A 21,324-nucleotide genomic window follows, 5' to 3' on the forward strand; every position below is an offset into this window, starting at 1 on the left:
TGTCACCTGCCCATCAGGACTAGCTAACATTCATACGACATTCAGACACTGTAGGCATCGAGGACACATCGACATGGACTGTCGGAGCCGGGGATCGAACTGCCGATCCTCTGATTCGACCCTGCTGTACCACAGTCGCCCCATATACTGCATGAAGTCCTCCAGTCGACCAGAAGAATAACTAATCAGGGAGGTCAGGTTGAATTCCTGTGGGTTCCAGCGCATGTAGGGGAGAGTGGGAATGAGAGGGCGGATGAGTTGGCAACGAGGCCTTTTAAAGGAAACACAGATATGCACATTAGTGTCAGTAAAGCAGACGTCAAGTGTATGATTTGGGGAAAAGAATCAACAGAATGTGGCAAAAAAGGGGAACACAGGTTTTTTATTTCATAGGATATGATGGAAATGCAGAGAAATGGTAAAGGGTGATTGCCAGAGACTAGGAATTTATAGGTGTAGACTAAACAGACTAAAGTGTGGATCAGCTGGTTATGATAGTAATTCTAGGAACAGACTCATCCGTTCTTTAAACTCCAGTTATGCTCCATTCAAGGATCAAAGTTGCAGTCCTAGGCTTGTATTTTTGTATACAGAGCTTCTGTTATTTAGCCAACTCTCATTGATATAAATGGGGTGGACTAAATAATAGAAACACCTGTTTGTATAACGTCACACAATTCAACAAATTGCGGTCTCCAAGTGATCATACAGTTGCATCAACACCTGTAAAAAAACAATGATGGAAATGATGGTAGGATGTGTGTAGCGAAGAAGTACTCAGATCTTTTACTAAAGTAAAAGTACTAATACCACACTGTGAAAATACTCCACTACAATTAAAAGTCTTCCATTCAAACCTTAAGTAAAGTATATATAACATGAGTTTGTACTTTAGTACAGTTATTGACTAAATAGGAATAACTCTTTATGAATAAATAATAAATCTTTACCAGCTGCAATTTTAAACAGATGAACACATAAATACATCAGTAATAGTTTTACTCATATTCTGATATAGGCCATTCTGCATAATGTGTACTTTTACTTTTGGTACGTTGAGTACATTTTATTGCTGATACAGTACTGATTTTGAGTATTTCTACCCACTGGTGCATTACTTCTTTCATACAAGAAATAGACCCGAGTCCTTCTTCCACCACTGCCATCTACTGCCCCCTTCAGGCCACAGTGCACCATGTCCAGGTGGAGGTAGTTGAAGAAAAGGTTGAGGATGCTGCTCACCTCCTTCACAAGGATATTTGTTTCTAATTTAGGTCTAATTAAGGTCACATTCAAAGAAGACATGCGCTTTTGTGGATGCTTGTATCACCTGAGCAGATATTCACGAATGGAAATCTCACTACACAACACATAACTGTGTAAATACATACTCACCTTAAGCTATGTAAAGAATCCAGTGACTGTGCAGCAGGAATGTTGTCGTTGGCAGAAAGCAGGACAGTCTGGAGTACTGAGTCTTAGACTGATGTGGGTGGCAGGGTGCAGCAGAGACGACGGAGGCACACCCCGAATCTACACTGCTCAGTGACAGAGAAAGAAAGAGAGAGAGAGAGGAGGACGTTTAGTGTCTGTATTCATTCTGCATCTCTTTGGGGTCGTTTTGTGTCTCTTTGTGGCCTAGTTGAGTCTCTTTGGGGTTGATTTGTGTCTCTTTGTGGTCGTTTTATGTCTCTTTGGGGTTGATTTGTGTCTCTTTGTGGTCATTTTATGTCTCTTTGGGGTTGATTTGTGTCTCTTTGTGGTCGTTTTATGTCTCTTTGTGGTTGATTTGTGTCTCTTTAGGGTCATTTTGCTTAACATATCGAGTAAAGACATTTGAGTATAAATATAAATACACTATAGGTGAAATATATATAGTAATCACAGTATAAATATAAATACACTATATGTCAGATGTATACAGTACAGACAGAAGTATAAATATGAATACACTATATGTCAGATGTATACAGTACAAACAGAAGTATAAATATGAATACACTATATGTCAGATGTATACAGTACAGACAGAAGTATAAATATAAATACACTATATGTCAGATGTATACAGTACAGACAGAAGTATAAATATGAATACACTATATGTCAGATGTATACAGTACAGACAAGTATAAATATGAATACATTATAGGTAAAAAAGGAACACTTCTGTGGTTCTTTTAAGTGCACCAAAAGTTCCTGAACAGAGATACTGATTTGAATGAGAACACCACTTCAAACTATTTAATTTATCAGTTGCCAAACCACCAGGAATGATTCTTACAGTATAATCCTGTAAGTCAAGCCCAAAGAGAGAGAGAGAGAGAGAGAGATAAGAGACTAGAGAGAATAGAGAGAATGAGAGAGAGTCAGCTGGGGCGAGGTTCACCGCCACAGGAGGACGAACCAGTTTCTGTCTGGAGGGTGTGTACCTCACAGCCCTACCGACCTGACAGGCTCTGCCCTGCATCAGACACACACAAACACACACACTCCATCACACACCACCTCACGTCTCCTTCTTCCTCCGCTCACTGAGCTTCTTCCTCCTGAAGAAGATGCCTCTCCAGTCCACGCTGTCGGGCCAGGGCTCCGGCTCCAAGAAGGCCGTGGACACGCAGTCGGATGGGAAGTCATTTGATGATCTGAGGCACGAATGTCTGAAGGAGGGGGTCCTGTTTGAGGATCCAGACTTCCCCGCCGAAGACGCCTCGCTCTACTACAGCCAGTCTGTTCCTGTCAATATTGAATGGAAGAGGCCCAAGGTACGTAGGCACACACATCATTTCTAGATTTCGAGTTTTAGGGGGCTCAGATGATGCTCTCGTCAAAGCAGCATCCAGAAATGAAGGACAAGAAAAGTGTCCAAAAGTCTGTTAAATTTAGCCAATTTGTGTCTCAAATGAATGAAAAATGTTGTGGTGTCAAGGTGAGCTGATCATCTGATGAGAGTTTCTATGATGGGTCAACACATGCTTTAATATTCTAGTAGTTTTTAGTTTAAAAATCATATTTACGATTTTATTAATATGCACTGAAAAGTCTCATGAATGTACAACTCTGGATCAGGACAGGCTGAATAAATGAGTCTGTGGCGGTTGAGTGAATGAGTGTTGGCAGCATTGGTAGGTAATTATTGATATTAAGGCATTGAAGAAACACAGCGCAAGTTTATTCGAAGTTGGTTTTGTCCCGTCCTAGCTGCAAAACCAGTTCCGCAAGAAAACTGAGTAAATAGAGCCAAGTGCATGGACAGTTTCCTCACTCTGCGCTCCGTACGCAGACTTTATCCCCACACGCCTCAACGTTATCTGCAGTGCAATAAATCACTCTGCAGCCGCTCACAAGACGAGCCCAGACGTTTGATTCGGTTGGTTTTAGCTGATCAGCTTAAGATGTATTCGTTTGTGGAAGCGTTCTTGATTTTCTTCATTGATGTCAATGTCACTTGACTGTGTACTTCAGCTCATTTCCAGCATTTCTACCTGTTAACATAACCTGACCTGAGTAAACTGTGGTAAACTCACCGATCACGTTTGCTACGATGACTACACATTTCTCTCTTGGGCGTTGCTTCAGAGTAAATGCTTCAGCTGCTTTCAGCTAGTGTGTTTTTTGTGTGTGTTTCAGTGAGGGAATTCAGCCTGATTAATATGCCTGGAATGTGAACACACCTATTAAAGGCACTTGTGTCACCTCTCAACTGTCATTTTTTTTTCTTCTTCTTAAATACACCAACCTGTTCTTTTCCGGTTTCTCTACAGGAGATCTGCGACAACCCGAAGTTCATCGTCGGCAACGCAGACAGGACAGACATTTGCCAAGGACAACTTGGTTGGTACTCGAGCAGTCTGCATGAGTTCTGCTGTGTCTATTTGTATGCACATATTTCACCCACTTACCCATGATGCACCTGTTTTGTCACCACAGGGGACTGCTGGCTCCTGGCAGCCATCGCATCCTTGACCCTCAAACAAGAAACCCTGGCCCGAGTGGTCCCCCACGACCAGGACTTCGAGCGCAGATACGCCGGCATCTTTCACTTCCAGGTAGACCGCCGGCTGATCGGCTGCAGGCCGATGAGGCCGAGATGGTTTATCGGACGACATGTTTCCCTCTGACTGAGTCTCTTGGGCTCCAGCTGGTCGTTTTCAGACATTTCAGTCTCTGTCAAGAAAAAAACAAACTAAACTTTACCTTGAAAAAGACACAAATAATCCACCCAGATTAATCTCTTACGCAGCTGAAGCATAGTGTATATTTCATGGTCAAAACTCCTTTAATATAGTAAAATTAACCCTCCATCCATCCGTCCATTAGCTCCAACGAGTTATCCTTTGCAGGGTTTAATGTTTTAAAACAAACTTTATAAAAACTGTGGACCTCCTCCCCAAATATGAATAATCCCAATTTCATGTATTCATAAATACATGAAAATACAAACAAAATAAGGAAAATAAGACACACATACTAAGCAGAGCAAATTAAATATTGGAAAAAAATGTATGCAACTTTCTTTTTTTTTTCACTTTTTTGTCTCTTTGCAGAATTGAAGAAGTATAACTAAGCAAAACCTCCCCGATCCTCTAAATGTAACAGATAATGAAATCGTGAGAAAAGCATGTTTGGGGACACATTCTCTGTTTGTCCCTCAGTTCTGGAATCACAACAGATGGCTGGACGTGGTGGTGGACGACAGGCTGCCGGTGGTCAGAGACAAACTCATCATGCTTCACTCCGCCTCCAACAACGAGTTCTGGAGCGCCCTGCTGGAGAAGGCCTACGCCAAGTAAAAGCATATTTTTTGTACCTCCTTTATCAGCGACAGATGATAAAGTCATGGTGTTAGAGTTCTAGCCATGCTAGCAGTTGGTCAATTAGTCCATCGCTTTGTTCCAGACAGAAATACATCAACAGCAATTAGACAGATTAAGATGTGCAGGCGTTCATGGTCTCCATCAATGTCCATGGACTTTGTTGACTCTTATTGTGTGTAAAAGCTGACCGTTTGGCCTGATAGCGCTGCTGTGGGGTCACCAAAAGGATCAGGGTTCATCCCCTCGGGAACATGAACATCCAAATCAAGACCACCGTCCTTAAACTCTTAAACTGCGACGGCTTTTTAAATCTGTAAGTCTGGCCTTTGATTTCCCTTTGTTAATCCTCCGTTAACCACCGTGATGTGTTTTGCTGTCTCCTGTTTCTTAGACTGCACGGCAGCTACGAGTCCCTGAAGGGCGGCAGCACGATGGAGGCCATGGAGGATTTTACCGGCGGTGTCGGTGAAGTTTACGAAACCAAGAACGCTCCAGACAAACTGTTCTCCACCATGAAGAAGGCACTGGACAGAGGCTCCATGATGGGATGCTCCATTGATGTAAAAACTTGTATTCGTACCATTTGATCATTGTTACCTCCACCTGTCATACTATATAAGAGGTTTAGTAAGTGCTCTTAAACACCTCTCTGGGCGTTTTGGCTTTCTCCAGATCACCAGCTCTGCAGAGTCTGAGGCCAAGACAACCACCGGCCTGGTGAAGGGACACGCGTACTCCATCACAGGCCTGGAGGAGGTAACACTAGTTCTATGTATTTCTGAATGCAGACTTATTAATAATGTAATATAGAAAACCTTTATTACGTTTAATTACTACTTCAGGGAAATTACTAAGCCGAGCCATACGCAAAATCTTACACTAACAAAAAACGAAATGTTTGGTTTTCAGGTGACTGTCCGAGGTCAGAAGGTCCAGCTGATCCGGGTCAGGAACCCCTGGGGTCAGGTCGAGTGGAACGGCCCCTGGAGTGACGGGTAAGCAAGTCGTTAAAAGCATCTTTATTAGTATTATAATACCGATAAGAGTATTATCGCATTATTTAAGATGAGAGAGTAAAATGACCAATCCTGGATATTTTACCAAACATAACCTCATCGTATTGTTATGGACATTGTTCGTCCTTCAGCACACCACCAAAATGGACTTTTCCTTGTTAAACTGAAGCCTTTCACGGTACAATATCATACTTGCATGAATGAAAAACAAATAAAGTCTTGTGATGTGTTTTTGTCAGTTGTTCTTGGAAAGCATTGGCACTTTTCTTTCCTCCGATTTTTTGCGTGTTCAGGTTGTAACACATTGTTTTGTGTCTTTTTCAGTTCCAGAGAGTGGAATTATGTTGACACAGCTGAAAAAAATCGCCTCATGCAGGAATCAGACAATGGTGAATTCTGGTGAGTCCACATCATGACTTTGGTCCAAACCAAAGATTAAGAAATCCAGACTCCCAAACTCAACTGCCGGAGGCAATAAACACATTCAAATTTTTCATTATTGTACTTATTAATAACCAGACTTTATAATCGAACTCTGAGGCGATGTGCTTTGAGCACAAATGGGATCAAGATGAACTCGTGTGTATTCACTGTATTTTTGAGATGACAACGATTGTGTTCGTGACTCCAGGATGGAGTTTAACGACTTCAAGAGGAACTACGACAAGGTGGAGATCTGCAACATGACCCCCGACGACCTCACCGACAACACAAAGCGCCACTGGGAAGTGAACATGTTTGAGGGGAACTGGATCCGCGGGTCCACCGCCGGAGGCTGCAGGAACTTCATCGGTGAGACCACCACACCTGACAAATCACATGGGAAAGAAACCAATAGGAATTTGGGTTTAGTGGCAACCGATTAGATGATGGATTGTTTTTCAAAGTTGATTTGTTGCCTTTTGTCATCTAACATCTCCGCATCTTCTCTTCAATCCGCAGACACGTTTTGGACCAACCCGCAGTTCAAGCTGCAGCTGGAGGACGCCGACGATGACGACGACGTGTGCAGCGTGGTGATCGCTCTGATGCAGAAGAACAGACGAAAGCTGAGGAAGGAAGGCATGGACTTGGAAACCATCGGCTTTGCGGTGTACGAGGTCAGAAAAAAACAAAAAAACAACTGAAACGAGGTTTTAACATCTACATTTAAGTGTTACTCATCAGAACAAAAGTTTGGCTCACGACTCCATGTTGGCTTTAACTATTTCAATTACTTTTTACTTAAACTGAAAAATGTCAAAGACAAGACACCAGAAATGGTTTGATAGAATACACTGCAAATATATTTATATTGTTTTTTTTATATTACTCTAAGTTTGACATTAAAACAAAACATTTGAAGTTACTTTTGGTCAGAAAAATCACACATTTAAGATTTACGATTTGAACGTGTTCATTCTTGACCTTAAAACAATCTCATCACAAGGTCTGTTTAGTTGCTGTTCTGGAGCTTTCAGTCTTTAAAATGCTTTAAAATCTACAACTGAGTATCTGCTGTTGAAGATCATTTGATATGACCGAAAGCTCCGGAACAGCTACTAAATGGACGTTCAGGACACAATTTGTCAGCCAATCATCTGGCCTCGTACTTCCCTCACACTCCCCTACCTTTACGTATCAAATGTTGTGTACTAATACGTGTACTTATACGTGTACTAATACATGTACTAATACGTGTTTATCAGCATATCTTGAATCTCTCGTCTCTGCCCGGTCAGGCTCCAGCGGACGAGGACCAGCTGGGAAAAGACTTCTTCCGCTACCACGCATCCAAAGCTCGCAGCAAGACCTACATCAACATGCGGGAGATATCGGAGCGCTTCACACTGCCTCCTGGGAATTACCTGCTGGTCCCCACCACCTTCCAGCCCCACCACGAGGCCGACTTCATCATCAGGGTCTTCTCAGAGAAGAAGACCGCGGCAATGTGAGTGTTTGAAGCATCGGGGGAACAGAACTGGGAAACAAAAAGTCAATACTATTTAAAACCCGAGTGAACCTATGAAGAGTAAAACAAAAAAAAAAGAATCATTGATAGATTTGATTGTCTTAGTAAATGTCAAAACACAGCATCACAACTTGTGTTTCTGTTCCACAGCGAGATGGGAAGCAACGTTGACGCCGACCTCCCAGATGTAAGTAGATCACAGCGGGAACTTGATCATCAAAAAAAGACGACCATTTAGTCAGTCAACCGGTCCTGTTTCGCTTGTACTGATGATGCCGTGTTGTTTCCACCAGCCGCCCCCGCCCTCCGCTCCAGAGGACGAGACGGACGAGGAGAAAGGCCTGAGGAGGCTGTTTGAACAGCTCGCCGGTGACGTAAGGAAAAACATCGGACGACGGAATCTCACCTTTGTGAAGCGTAGAGATCACATGACCTCGACCGGGGGCGGGGTCATGTGATTAGAGTCCGAGTCTGTTGTGGAGTTATTCTGCCTTTAAGTGGCGACACGCTTTAATAATGCGTCTTTAATATTGTAAAACAATGGGATTTGAATAACAAGACTTCAGAGATGGACAATGTATATTTGATAGGACACATTCAAACTACAGCTGGCGGGTCAGATTTGTGGATGACCATGTGTATGAATTTAAAGTTGACTTTGTCAACCCGGGTGTGTCTACAGGACGAGGCCATCGACGTCAGAGAGCTCCAGCAGATGCTGAACGGCGTCCTCAGCAGACGTAAGTGAAAAGGAAAATACATTTTGAGGGCATTTTGTCAGCTAGTCTCTTTAGTTTCATTTTCCTTTTTTTCCCGCTTTCTTGTTTCATTTTCTTCTTCTTCAACAAATAGACATTGTTCCACTTTAAGAGGCCAGGAGACAAAAGCGCCGGGAACTACTGTTGTAAAGCAAATTTAGAAGATTTCTCTTCGAATGCAACCCTTTGTGTCATTAAGTGAAAGGCCCAGAAGAGAATAATATATATGGTCTAATATGCTTATGTAGCAAAAGTACATGTGCAGAAATGATTTAATGCCAAAATAGTGTATTAGGCCCCTTTAATCTTACTTGTACAACACGTTTCTGTACATTTGTTTCCATGTTTTACCACTCAAAGCCTAACTGTTCCACTTCTTTTTGAAATCTGTTTCGCTTTTAGGAAAAGAGATCAAATTTGAAGGCCTGAGTCTGAGCACCTGCCACAGCATCATCAACCTGATGGACGTATCCTTCCACATCACCCGCTGACTCGTTTCAACACTTTAGATTTCAGGCTACACAAGTGAACATTAATCGTGTCCGATAAAATGCTTTTGTGAAGTTTTTGTTCCCTTGACGGTAAACCAGGTGGACAACACAGGCCAGCTGGAGTTCCAAGAGTTTAAGGTCTTCTGGGAGAAGATGAAGAAGTGGATCGTACGTGTTGATTCATGTGTTTAAAAAAAATGTGACTCGGAGGCGGAAGAAGTACTCATTCACAGTACAAATTACACAGATTATAAAAATACTAGAAGTCCTGCATTCAAAATGTTCACTTAAGTAAAAGTACAAAAGTATTAGCATCAAAATATACTTAAAGTACCAAAAGTGAACGTACTTGTTATGCAGAATGACACATTTCAGAATAATATACACATTATTATGTGTATAATTAATGTGTTGATTACTTCACTGTTGAGACTAAAGGTGGAGCTCATTTTAATGTATTTATATATATTTTATACGTATTGCTTTATATACTGCTGGGTAATCCTTTTATAATATATTGATATTTTGTATTAAGAATCTAAATCTGTGAAGTAACTAAAGCGTGTAAAGGAGTAAAACTTACAACGTTTCCCTATGAGCTGTAGTGAAGTATAAAGTAGCGTAAAATGGAGATACTCAAGTACTTCATAATTGTATTTAAGTACAGTACTTTACTGTTAATCTGAGCTGCTGTTGTTCCAGATGCTCTTCTTGTCCTTTGACACCGACCGCTCAGGAAAGATGTCGTCCTACGAGCTTCGCATCGCGCTCAAAGCTGCAGGTGAGGGTCGACTGTTGAAAATGACACTGAGTAGGAAAACGCGTTTCTTGCTTCTTGTGCGCCACGTCGTCTGTACCGACTTCAATGTAAAAGGGTCCAACAATAACGACAGCAATAATAAATGCCTCAAGATGATCATAGTAAAGGTGTTAGTTTGTGTTTATTTAAGGAATACTTCTCTAATAGTTTAATTGAAACCATCTTTGCATGCTCCTTAAAATCAACGTGTAATTTAATGTGTTTTAAAATATATGACATTACATCTTTTAGTGTCTATATATGTTTGTTTCACACCAACTTGTGATCGCCACGCAGTAAAATCTCCTTTTATCATTATATAAAATGAATAATCGAAAAAGTCGTAGTAGAAGTATTTGTTCCCAAGGCAGTATTAGTTGAAGTAAAAGGGATACCAGTAGTATTACAGTGTATAGTGGTAGTAGCAGCACATTAAACACGACAGTCATCGGTTTGCGTCTTCATCTTTCTGTTCAGGCATGCAGCTGAACAACAAACTCCTGCAGCTGATCGGCTTGAGGTTTGCTGACGACAAATACGACATCGACTTCGACGACTACCTCACCTGCATCGTCCGTCTGGAGAACATGTTCCGTACGTTGAAATGAGTGTATTAACAGTGCATTAACAGTGCATTAACAGTGCATTAACAGTGCATTAACAGTGCATTAACAGTGCATTAACAGTACATTAACAGTGTATTAACAGTACATTAACAGTACATTAACAGTGCATTAACAGTGCATTAACAGTGCATTAACAGTGCATTAACAGTACATTAACAGTGCATTAACAGTACATTAACAGTACATTAACAGTACATTAACAGTGCATTAACAGTACATTAACAGTGCATTAACAGTACATTAACAGTGCATTAACAGTGCAATAACAGTGTATTAACAGTGCATTAACAGTGCATTAACAGTGTATTAACAGTATATTAACAGTGCATTAACAGTACATTAACAGTGCATTAACAGTGCATTAACAGTACATTAACAGTGCATTAACAGTGCATTAACAGTGCATTAACAGTACATTAACAGTACATTAACAGTGCATTAACAGTACATTAACAGTACATTAACAGTGCATTAACAGTGCATTAACAGTACATTAACAGTGCATTAACAGTACATTAACAGTACATTAACAGTGCATTAACAGTGCATTAACAGTACATTAACAGTACATTAACAGTGCATTAACAGTGCATTAACAGTGCATTAACAGTACATTAACAGTGCATTAACAGTACATTAACAGTACATTAACAGTGCATTAACAGTGCATTAACAGTACATTAACAGTGCATTAACAGTGCATTAACAGTGTATTAACAGTATATTAACAGTACATTAACAGTGCATTAACAGTGCATTAACAGTGCATTAACAGTACATTAACAGTGCATTAACAGTACATTAACAGTACATTAACAGTACATTAACAGTGCATTAACAGTACATTAACAGTGCATTAACAGTGCATTAACCGTGCATTAACAGTGCATTAACAGTGCATTAACAGTACATTAACAGTGCATTAACAGTACATTAACAGTACATTAACAGTGCATTAACAGTACATTAACAGTGCATTAACAGTGCATTAACAGTGTATTAACAGTATATTAACAGTGCATTAACAGTACATTAACAGTGCATTAACAGTACATTAACAGTGCATTAACAGTGCATTAACAGTGCATTAACAGTACATTAACAGTGCATTAACAGTGCATTAACAGTGCATTAACAGTACATTAACAGTGCATTAACAGTGCATTAACAGTACATTAACAGTGCAGTAACAGTACATTAACAGTACATTAATAGTACATTAACAGTACATTAGCAGTACATTAACAGTGCATTAACAGTACATTAACAGTGCATTAACAGTGCATTAACAGTGCATTAACAGTACATTAACAGTGCATTAACAGTGCATTAACAGTACATTAACAGTGCATTAACAGTACATTAGCAGTACATTAACAGTGCATTAACAGTACATTAATAACGGCCCAACGTGATCACAGTAGAGACGTATTTGTGTTAGTTTGTGTTCATTTAAGACGCTCCATGTTGAATCGAGTACTCCTCTAATAGTGGAATGAATTGTTCCTCCACTAGGTTCACAATAACCACATTAATGCCTTTAAAAGTGAAGACTTAAAAAGAGACTTTTGCGCACGTTGAGCTGACTGAAACTCTTCCTCTTAACCAGGAGCTTTCCAGGTTCTGGACAAATCCAACAGAGGGCGGGTGAACATGAACATCATGCAGGTAAAAAAAAAAAACATTCATGTGACACGACGCCCTTTAACCTCTGCAAACACTGCGGAGGTGTTTGTTTTTACCAAACCTGCTGAACCAGATGGATGGATTTCATCCTGTGATTGTCTTTCTTATCACAGAAGAGTTTTCTCTCTTAACACTCATCTGAATTTAGATATTACCATTGATTGCGGGACTTGATTTGATTTTGGGTTTATTCTCTCTTCCCCTCACAGTTCCTGATGTTGTCGATGAACGTCTGAGGAGACGCTGAGAGCAAACAGAAGCCACCGGAAGAACAAAACGTGTGCAGCGTGCTGAATATTCAGGCCGTAACGATACATTTTCTTATTCATGCCTCAAACTCACAGCATCTATCGTTTTTTTAATTATTTTTTTGACTAAATAAAGTGAGATACTTGCTGCTCTGAAGAGTTGGAACGCTGGGATCGCCTGTTTAAAATCTGCTGACTCGTGCCTTTGGACAAACCATTGTTTTATCTTCTCTGCTCTCTGCGTGAATGGAAATAAACTTTGAATAAAAACGTCCGGTTTTGGGGTGAAATGTTAGTTTTTAGTCAGTTTATTGTTGTGTCTTCATAACTACAACACATAGACACCAGTGAAGCACATTAAACCTTACAGGATAGACGGGTTAAGTTTGGTATTTATGATCCTTGATTTGCTTTTTAACCAGCAAAGAGTTCAGCGACTGAAACGTCTCCATTAGTTGAATGGATTGTTCTTTTAACTTAATTTAATCAGACATGTTTTTGCATTGGCAATAGAAGAAGGGCTCAGATGATGAAGGAGTAAAGTAAAGACATATTCTGTTACAAGTAAAAGTCATGCATTCAAAGTTTTACTGAGGAAAAGTACAACGGTACGAGCAACGAAATGCATTTAAAGTACTCCTCTGCAGAATGTGCCAATTACAGAATAATACATATATTATTGAATTAGAAGTATATTGATGCGTTTGTGTTCAATCACTTTAATGTGTAAAGGTGGAGCTAACTATAAGCAACAATAATATTAACAATAACCTATTAATAGAGTTATGTTTGTATTAATAATCATAAGAGTAGAGTAAAACATACAATATATTCCCCGAGTACAAGTATAAATTAGCATAGAATGGAAATACTCACGTTAAGTACAAGTGACTCAGATTGTACTGTAGAAGTAAATGTACTTAGTTACTTCCACCAACGTTGCGTGGCATTACAGCCATTTGTTTTTGTTTCGCCGTCACCACAGCGGCTGTTTTGATAACCAGATCATAAAGATACTGAACATAAACATGAAGATAACATTCATGCAGGTGGATCAGTGTAAAAGATGTGCAGGTTGCAGATTGTAGGTTGTAGGTGAAGTATTGCTTTGACAGAAAGAAGGAATGTTGATTGAACTGGAACTACAGGAAACATTTCACGGCCACCGATGTTTAGAGCGAGATATGGAAAAACGTATTGATGTTGGATGGGAAATACTTTCGGGCTGCTGCCCACGTAGTGTAGGCGTGGAGGGGAATGAAGGCGTGGATGCGTCTGATAAATAGTAATCAAAGTCACAGAGCGGCCGCTTTAACAGAAGCTCAGGTTAAAGGAGAAGTGAGGTGATATTCTAGATTTTATCGTCTACAAATCCCACGAGAGAAGCAAAACCTACAGTGAATGTTTCTACTAACAAGTAGTGTTTGTGTATCAGAGCCTGATGCATCTTCTTCCTCTGAACCACAGAGCTCCATTGAACACACATCAGTGAGCCTCACTGTTGAACAATATAATAATGTTCCTTTATCATGAATAAACACACTGTAGTTTATTTTGACTCAATCACACACACACACACACACACACACACACACACACACACACACACACACACACACACACACACACACACACACACATCGTCCTGCTGCCACAAATACTCACTAGAGCACCAACTGTGGAGTCATCCGCCGCTGAAAATAGTCCCCAATAAATGCTCTATGTCCTCATGTTTGCTAGATTAAAAACTACGGTGACCAACTGTTTTAGGAAATTACTGAGACCTTTTTAAAAAAAAATGAAACAATATATTTGTGAGGTGTTTTAAAAGATTCACGTCTTCAGAAGGAATCACTAAGCTTGGAGCTGAGAGACACAGAATGTCCTCTTGGGAAGCGTCACGGAATACATAACCATTAAATTAATAATAATAACAACAACAACAACAACAACAACTTTATTTATATAGCACCTTTAAAAACAGAGTAGCAGCCAAGCAGCAAAAGCAAGGCAATAATTAAAATAACAGAAAGATCAGAGACTGTCGATACGATAAAAATAAATTAAATAAATTAAATAAATTAAATAAATTAAATAAATTAAATAAATTAAATTAATTAAATTAATTAAATAAATTACAAATAAAACAGATAATGTAATTAAATAATTAAATGCTTAAAATAATTAAATGCTTAAAAGACTGCATGATTTTAAATAGTAGAATGACTCATTTGTTGTGGTGCATTTAAGTGCTGCACTAAGCTCTCCAGTCCAGCAGGTGGCGGTAACGCGCCTATAAAGTGGTTTTCCACCAACAGTACATGAAGAGAGAAAGATTGTGGACTATACCAACAATGCATAATGAGGGAATACCTGGTTCATAACGACATGAATTACATTACTAATACAAACACAAGTTCCCATTTAAGATAACTCATGAATTCTAATAAAAATGTAAACTAATCCCGTGAGCTCTCCTTATTAAATCATATTAATATCCTTTAACCCCCCTCCCCTCCACGGTGTTACACCAAAATGGTTCTTTCCAGCAATGGCAGCCGCAGCATGGTGAAGGATAACCCAGCGTGGAGTAACAACAACAACAACATCAACGACCGTTTCTGGATTTAAACGGTTATTTGTTCGTAACTGCCACCTGTCGTTAGAGGTTCCACCATCTGTAAACCCGATTAGTCGAAGGACAGCGGCAGAGATTCCGCTACAACATGGTAAACCGACGTGTTTAAGCTAATAAGCTAACCTTTATAGCTAACAGCGACGAACGTCACTGATGTGCATTAAAAATAACATTGTGCTGATGAAAAATAACTTCGTAAACTAAATGTTAGTTTGTATTGTTCGTTTGTTCTTGTTTTTCTATTATTTGATATGTGCATTGTTCGTTACAATAAATACAATATATATTTCTATATATAAACAAACAGGTTAACAAGTAACTATGTTGCTGGGGTTGCAAAACGATATGTAACGTAGTTATGTAAGAGCAGGTGTGCATTGTTCGATAGTGTTTGAAACCGTATGAGTGTCAATAATTGCCTCTTTATGTGGTCTAATGAATGCTTTGGACACCAAAGCGTCGTTCAAACACACTTCAGTCAAACTTAGAAACGAGAGACGATGAACGCAGCCAGTCGTCTTGAAGTAGTCCTCTAATACACTTCATGTAATCTCGCCAAAAACAAGATGTGTGGCTCTCCACGTGCGAGGTCAATGAGGTCGTGTGTGACAGTGACTCCCAGCACAGCATGGTTCAGGTACAGTCAGGAACCAAAGAACTTCACCGCTCTCTCACCGCCGCCGTTCACCGCTGCGCTTGTGTCTTCCAGCCTCATCGAAAGAAGAAGTCGTTCATCGAAAAGAAGAAGGCCGTGACCTTTCACCTCGTCCACAGGAGTCAGAGGGACCCGCTGGCCGCAGATGAGAAAGCCCCACAGCACGTCCTCCTGCCCGCCGTCAAGGTACACGTTAACGGTGGCGTCGTCGTGTTTTTCAATGAATGTCCTTCAATTGGAGGATTGCCGGTTCGATTCCCGAGCAAGACACTTAACCCCAGAGCTGTGCCTACGGTGTATAAATGTGGATAGTCTGATAGGCAGGTGTAACTTAGCCCCTGCCATCAGTGTGTGGATGATGACAAGTAGTGTTGTACTCCTGAAACCGTTTCTCAGGGGGACACGGAGAAGAGGCGCGAGGAGCAAAGGGACTTTGGCGTTTTCTTCGACGACGACTACAACTACCTGCAGCACCTGAAGGAGGCGTCGACCACGGCCGAGCTGGTGGCACCGGCACCCGGCGGCAGGCGGCCGCTTCACCTCCGCGACGATGAGGAGAACTCGGAGGAGGATGACGACGCCGTTCCTGTGAGTTGACTCAGAGCTGCCCCTCAGTCCTGGAAATCCTGGACAAGTTATGGCATTTTTTCTTTCTTTTTCTGGTCCTCTTTGTTAGAAAGCAGTTTCTAGTAGACCTCTAAAGCTTTCTTCAGGAGGATTTTCTAAATGCAGCCGATCAGCCTGTTGATCCGAGAGAAATCCGTTAAAGAGCGAGCGATGACAGGAAATCCTCTCTGAAATGTTTCCTGTTTTTTGTCCGTCGGTGCAGACCGCTACCATCAACCTGCCGTCCTCGGTGTTCGCCTCAGAGTTCGAAGAGGAGGTGGGACTTCTGAACAAAGCTGCTCCTATCTCAGGTAAGCGGCAGCTTCAGGTGGCGTTAAAGGGAAACGTCTGTGTGTTTTTAACGCCGTTGTGAGCTGCGAGACTTCTCCTTGAGAGGGTCTTTCCATAAAGTTCTCAGACACTTCTAATAATCGGAGCCCGTCGGTGGCAGAAACGACAACTTTTAGTTTTACGGCTAAAACTTATTTGGAGTCTCCTGGGACCGTTTTACTTCTACCTCTTGTTGTCCCCAACGGGTGAAGTGTCCTCAAGCGGCTTTCAAAGGTTTCCCGGGTGTCAGCGTCTCGTCTGTGTGTGTTTCCGCTTCAGGACCACGTCTGGACATGGACCCCGACATCGTGGCCGCTCTGGACGAAGACTTCGACTTCGACGACCCCGACAACCTCCTGGACGACGACTTCATCGTCAAAGCGAACACGGCGAGCGGACCAGTGGACACCAAGTGAGAAACCAAACCTAAATACATCCGTCTTCAGATTGTCTTCATTATTTTTAAACGATTGAAGTTGTTTTCTGTCTTTGATGATTTCCTGTGTGTGACCTGTGGCAGAGGTGGTGATGATGATGGTGATGATGATGATGATGATGAGTGGGAGGACACAGACTCTGAAGCAGACTTCGACTCTGAAGGCGGGTTTTCGGGCGACGGGGACGGACGCGCTCCAGAGTTCCTGTTCATGGACGAGGAGACGAAGAGTCGCTTCACGGAGTACTCGATGACGTCGTCCGTGATGAGGAGGAACGAGCAGCTCACCCTGCTGGACGACCGCTTCGAAAAGGTCCAACCGTCACTTTTGAACAGTACCGTTTGTCCTTTAATAAATGTACTTCTGGACTTTTTACTTTTCGTACTCAAGTTGTTCTGTCAACATTTCCGTCGGTTCAGTTCTACGAACAGTTCGACGACGACGAGATCGGCGCTCTGGACAACGCCGAGCTGGAGGGCTTCATCCAGCCGGACAGCGCTCGCCTGGAAGAAGTGATCAAAGACTACTTCGTTCAGAAACAGAAGGAGTGAGCGCTTCGTAGACGCAGGGTTGATTTGATTCACGTTTTATTCAAATCATCTGGTGGGCGATCGACGCCGCATCGGATTGTTTCTTTGAATCAGCTGACCAACGCGTGTCTCGTCTCCTTTTGCGGTTCAGATACTTGAGGCCCGATGACTTGGGTCCAAAAGAACTTCCTGTCCTGAAGGAGGAGGATGAAGACGACGAGGACGACGACGAGGAGGAGGAGATGGAAAGGATTGTTATCAAGGCTCCAGAGGAGAAGTGGGACTGTGAAAGCATCATCAGTGAGTTTAAGTTCCACTTTTCTCTCATCCAGCAGGTTCTTCACCGTGAAGCGAAACATCTTCTTTAAGCACATCTGTCGACTCGCGACGTCTTTCAGCAGCTTCAACGGACACAGTGACGCCAGTCTGTCGGTTTACCGGAACGTTTCACTTTCTGTATGAGTGTGAAGGTAAAGTCGATGCAGCTAGACGCACGGTTTCCCTCTGCTGCCGGTGTTTGTGCTAAGCTAAGCTAAGCTAAGCTAAGCTAAGCACGCCCTCGAGCTGCTGTACGAAGATGACATTAAAATCGAGGGCTGTCCTCGACCAAAGGACATGTCCTCTAATCGATTAGTTTCTTCTCCTCAAAGAGTCACACAGAAGCTCTTGTGTTTATCAGAGATGTGTTTCGGAAGTTTCTTGTAAATAAGCATAAAAAAGAAATCTTAGGACCGTCCTACAAAAATCAAACGTCAACATTCCTCTGACTCTGGGAGACAGAGACAAAGCATACGTCCTACAATAGAGGTCACTAATAGGAGGGCCGGGGTCCGGATCTGGGTCCAGACCCAGATGGCGTCCTGTACGGACCCGGACCTAGAACCGATAAATTATGTTCGAGCCTTTACGGCACAGTAACACCCACAGAACCAGTTCTCTCTCTCTCTCTCTCTCTCTCTTCTCTCTCTCTCTCTCTCTCTCTCTCTCTCTCTCTCTCTCTCTCTCTCTCTCTCTCTCTCTCTCTCTCTCTCCGCCTCTCTCTCTGCCTCTCTGCCTCTCTCTCTGCCTCTCTGCCTCTCTCTCTGCCTCTCTGCCTCTCTCTCTCTCTCTCTCTTTGTGTCTCTCTCTCTCTCTCTGCCTCTTTCTCTGTCTCTCTGTCTCCCTCTTCCTCTCTCTCTGCCTCTCTCTCTCTCTGCCTCTCTCTCTCTCTCTCTCTCTCTCTCTCTCTCTCTCTCTCTCTCTCTCTCTCTCTCTCTCTCTCTCTCTCTCTCTCTCTCTCTCTCTCTCTCTCTCTCTCTCTCTCTCTCTCTCTCCCTCTCCCTCTCCCCCCCCACACACACACACCGTAGTACGACTTCTCTCTCTTCTCCAGCATTAGATCAGGTGTGTATTCATCTGTTGACTGAGACCTTTGAGGTATTTTCATTGGGTTCCAAAGGTTGAAGTCGTATCTGTTCCATATCAGTGCAGTAAAGTTCATTTGGTCAAAGGTTGACTCTTAAAATGTCAGAGGCGCTGTCGTTTAAAGTCCAGGCCGTAATGATCTCGAGTAGAGTGAAGTAGACGCTTCCTGTTGATAGTTTTATGTATTCTGTAGATATATTGTTTGTTATCTTGACTGCATGATGTTTCTTGTTTTCTGCAGGTACATATTCCAACATGTATAACAGACCCAAAGTCATTCAAGACCCACCAAAGGTATGAAAATACTTTCCTTTGTAATCTGTTTATTATCAGACATGGAGAGGTGAAACTCTGTCCCACCATCACACGTGGTTTTGAAATAAATGATGTACAGTTAACAGCGAGAGACACATTTTACACGTAGACTTAAAAATAAGACTTGAACCAAAACCCCCGTTCTTCGTCTTCCTCCCGTCCTCAGACGAAGCCGATCCGCGTGTCCCAGAAGACGGGCATCCCTCTGGACGTCCTTCCTGCCAAAGGCCTCACCGCCAAGCAGGCGGAGCGCATGACGATGATCAACGACTCGGACCTGCCGCGCGTCTCCACGCAGCCCCGCGACAAGGAGGAGAGCAAAGAGGAGAGGAAGGCGAGGAAACAAGCCATCAAGGATGAACGCAAGGTGAGGAAGAGAGAAAACAAAAACAAAGGCTTCTTCTCACCGCTCACTGAACATTGATCCGTCTGTCTGTGTGTCTCAAAGATAGCTCTTCTTCCTCTGTGTCCAAAAACTATTACAAACCAGACGGCAACCTCCGGTTCTGAAAAGTGAAGCCGATGCTTCACGTTAAAGCTGCATTCTCTCTAGTGTCCATCAGGGGGCGACTCCTCTGGTTGTATAGAAGTCTAGTCTAAAATGACTCTACTTCTCTCTTGATTTATTCCCTCAGTAAACATTGTAAACATGAGTTTATGGTCTCAATCTCTAGTTTACAGTCTTCTTCAATACAGCATGATGTTCATTTAGTAGTTAAAAACACATCAGTGAGCCTCACCGCTGTTCCTTCATCACCATGCACACACACACACACACACACACACACACACACACACAGTCCTGCTGCCGAATGTGGATTAATCCGCCGCTGAAAATAGTCCCCAACAGATGCTCTATGTCCTCCTGTTTGTTTACACGGTGAGCTGTTTTAGGAAATTACCGGACCTCTTTTTATTTATTTTATTTTTTTTAAATGAAACTACGTTTGTTATTTTAAATATTTGGTCTTTAGTAAGAACCTGAGAGCTGAGAGACACAGGCAGGAAGTGAACAAGGGATTTGCAAACGGAGGAGAAGACGTCATGAAAATATGTGCGCCGCACAATGTTTCTAAATCCTAACCTCTGTTGTGTGTCGACCAGGAGCGGAGGGTGGAGAAGAAAGCCAACAAGACGGCGTTCAAGGAAGAAAAAGTCCGACAGGAGAAGCAGATGGTGAACCTGAGAACCAACGTTCAAGGCCTGAAGCTTTAGTTGTGAACGGCGGTGGACACGCGGCTCTCTGAGCGGAGCGACGGGGTTTCCTCAGGTCATCAGGAGATGTTTGAATATATACAGACACACTGGTTGTGCTCCGGCGTCTTGAGTTAATTACTGAGCTTTATGGACCGTTTGTTTCTGTGTGCTGACACAGTTTCATATTTATACGAGTGGCATCAGTCTCCTCATCCAGCTCTCTGTCAGAAAACCTGTCTTTCTATTCCTCAAAGATCATGTTGGTGTTTCTGCCATCATATGAAAAGATTTCTGTGGATACTCGGCTCTTTGAACACTTCACAAGAGAAAATATCAATAGTGTTTATGTCTTTTTATTAAAAATCATTAAATGCAAACTTCCTGTGAGTATCATGTTGATCTGATCAAACCCCCCCCCCTTCACACAGGTGGGCTGATCACTGGTATTTATTTAAGGGTCCGACTGACACCAGATCAGAGAACACAAAGACTTTGTTCCACCTCAGGCCAACGAGCGTCACGAGAGGTAGAGCAATTTAAATTACTTCAAATCACATTAGAAGAACATTGTGGTTAAAAATGTTTGTCTTCGGAGTTTAACCCTCAAACTAATTATTATAAAAATCTATTTACAGCAACTGTATGAAAAGAGACAACATTAAAAACCCCTGACGTCATGTAAACAATAGAAACATTCCCACTCGTCACCAGCGGAGCCAGTTCTGCAGGACGGATGACTGATCAGGTGTGGCACTAGAGAGGCATTAAGCTATTCATGACGCCCAACGAGCTGTCAGGGTGAAAATCCACAAAGTACAAG

At 42.0% G+C, this 21,324-nt stretch overlaps 2 protein-coding genes across 2 annotated transcripts; both read left to right on the forward strand.

The window, feature by feature from the left end:
* The first annotated feature begins 2,450 nt into the window (after nt 1–2,450).
* On the forward strand, nt 2,451–12,687 carry capn9 (calpain 9). The gene is made up of 20 exons (XM_068727144.1): nt 2,451–2,765; nt 3,765–3,834; nt 3,931–4,049; nt 4,656–4,789; nt 5,209–5,377; nt 5,490–5,573; nt 5,727–5,812; nt 6,158–6,232; nt 6,465–6,625; nt 6,776–6,933; nt 7,555–7,763; nt 7,935–7,971; nt 8,078–8,158; nt 8,467–8,524; nt 8,945–9,009; nt 9,133–9,201; nt 9,736–9,814; nt 10,310–10,426; nt 12,068–12,126; nt 12,354–12,687. Exons 1-20 carry the CDS (start codon nt 2,559–2,561, stop codon nt 12,378–12,380), a joined length of 2,064 nt encoding a protein of 687 aa, XP_068583245.1. The 5' UTR covers nt 2,451–2,558; the 3' UTR covers nt 12,381–12,687.
* A 2,259-nt stretch (nt 12,688–14,946) lies between these two features.
* Nucleotides 14,947–20,881, forward strand: ltv1 (LTV1 ribosome biogenesis factor). The gene is made up of 11 exons (XM_068727093.1): nt 14,947–15,121; nt 15,740–15,871; nt 16,082–16,273; nt 16,515–16,602; nt 16,901–17,033; nt 17,142–17,370; nt 17,478–17,605; nt 17,740–17,888; nt 19,234–19,286; nt 19,474–19,674; nt 20,412–20,881. Exons 1-11 carry the CDS (start codon nt 15,119–15,121, stop codon nt 20,520–20,522), a joined length of 1,419 nt encoding a protein of 472 aa, XP_068583194.1. The 5' UTR covers nt 14,947–15,118; the 3' UTR covers nt 20,523–20,881.
* Nucleotides 20,882–21,324: the final 443 nt, after the last annotated feature.

The sequence above is a fragment of the Cebidichthys violaceus genome, unplaced genomic scaffold, assembly GCF_023349555.1.
Source record: "Cebidichthys violaceus isolate CVI_PGR_0920_01 unplaced genomic scaffold, fCebVio1.0.p SCAF_4, whole genome shotgun sequence".
In the NCBI taxonomy this organism is placed as follows: Eukaryota; Metazoa; Chordata; class Actinopteri; order Perciformes; family Stichaeidae; genus Cebidichthys; species Cebidichthys violaceus.

Coding starts and splice junctions, on each gene's coding strand:
- capn9 (XM_068727144.1), top strand. CDS start 2,559: ATGCCTCTCCAGTCCACGCTGTCGGGCCAGGGCTCCGGCTCCAAGAAG. Junction 5,813..6,157: donor AACGGCCCCTGGAGTGACGG/GTAAGCAAGTCG, acceptor TGTCTTTTTCAG/TTCCAGAGAGTGGAATTATG. Junction 6,934..7,554: donor TCGGCTTTGCGGTGTACGAG/GTCAGAAAAAAA, acceptor CTGCCCGGTCAG/GCTCCAGCGGACGAGGACCA.
- ltv1 (XM_068727093.1), top strand. Junction 19,287..19,473: donor TCATTCAAGACCCACCAAAG/GTATGAAAATAC, acceptor TCCCGTCCTCAG/ACGAAGCCGATCCGCGTGTC. Junction 19,675..20,411: donor CCATCAAGGATGAACGCAAG/GTGAGGAAGAGA, acceptor TGTGTCGACCAG/GAGCGGAGGGTGGAGAAGAA.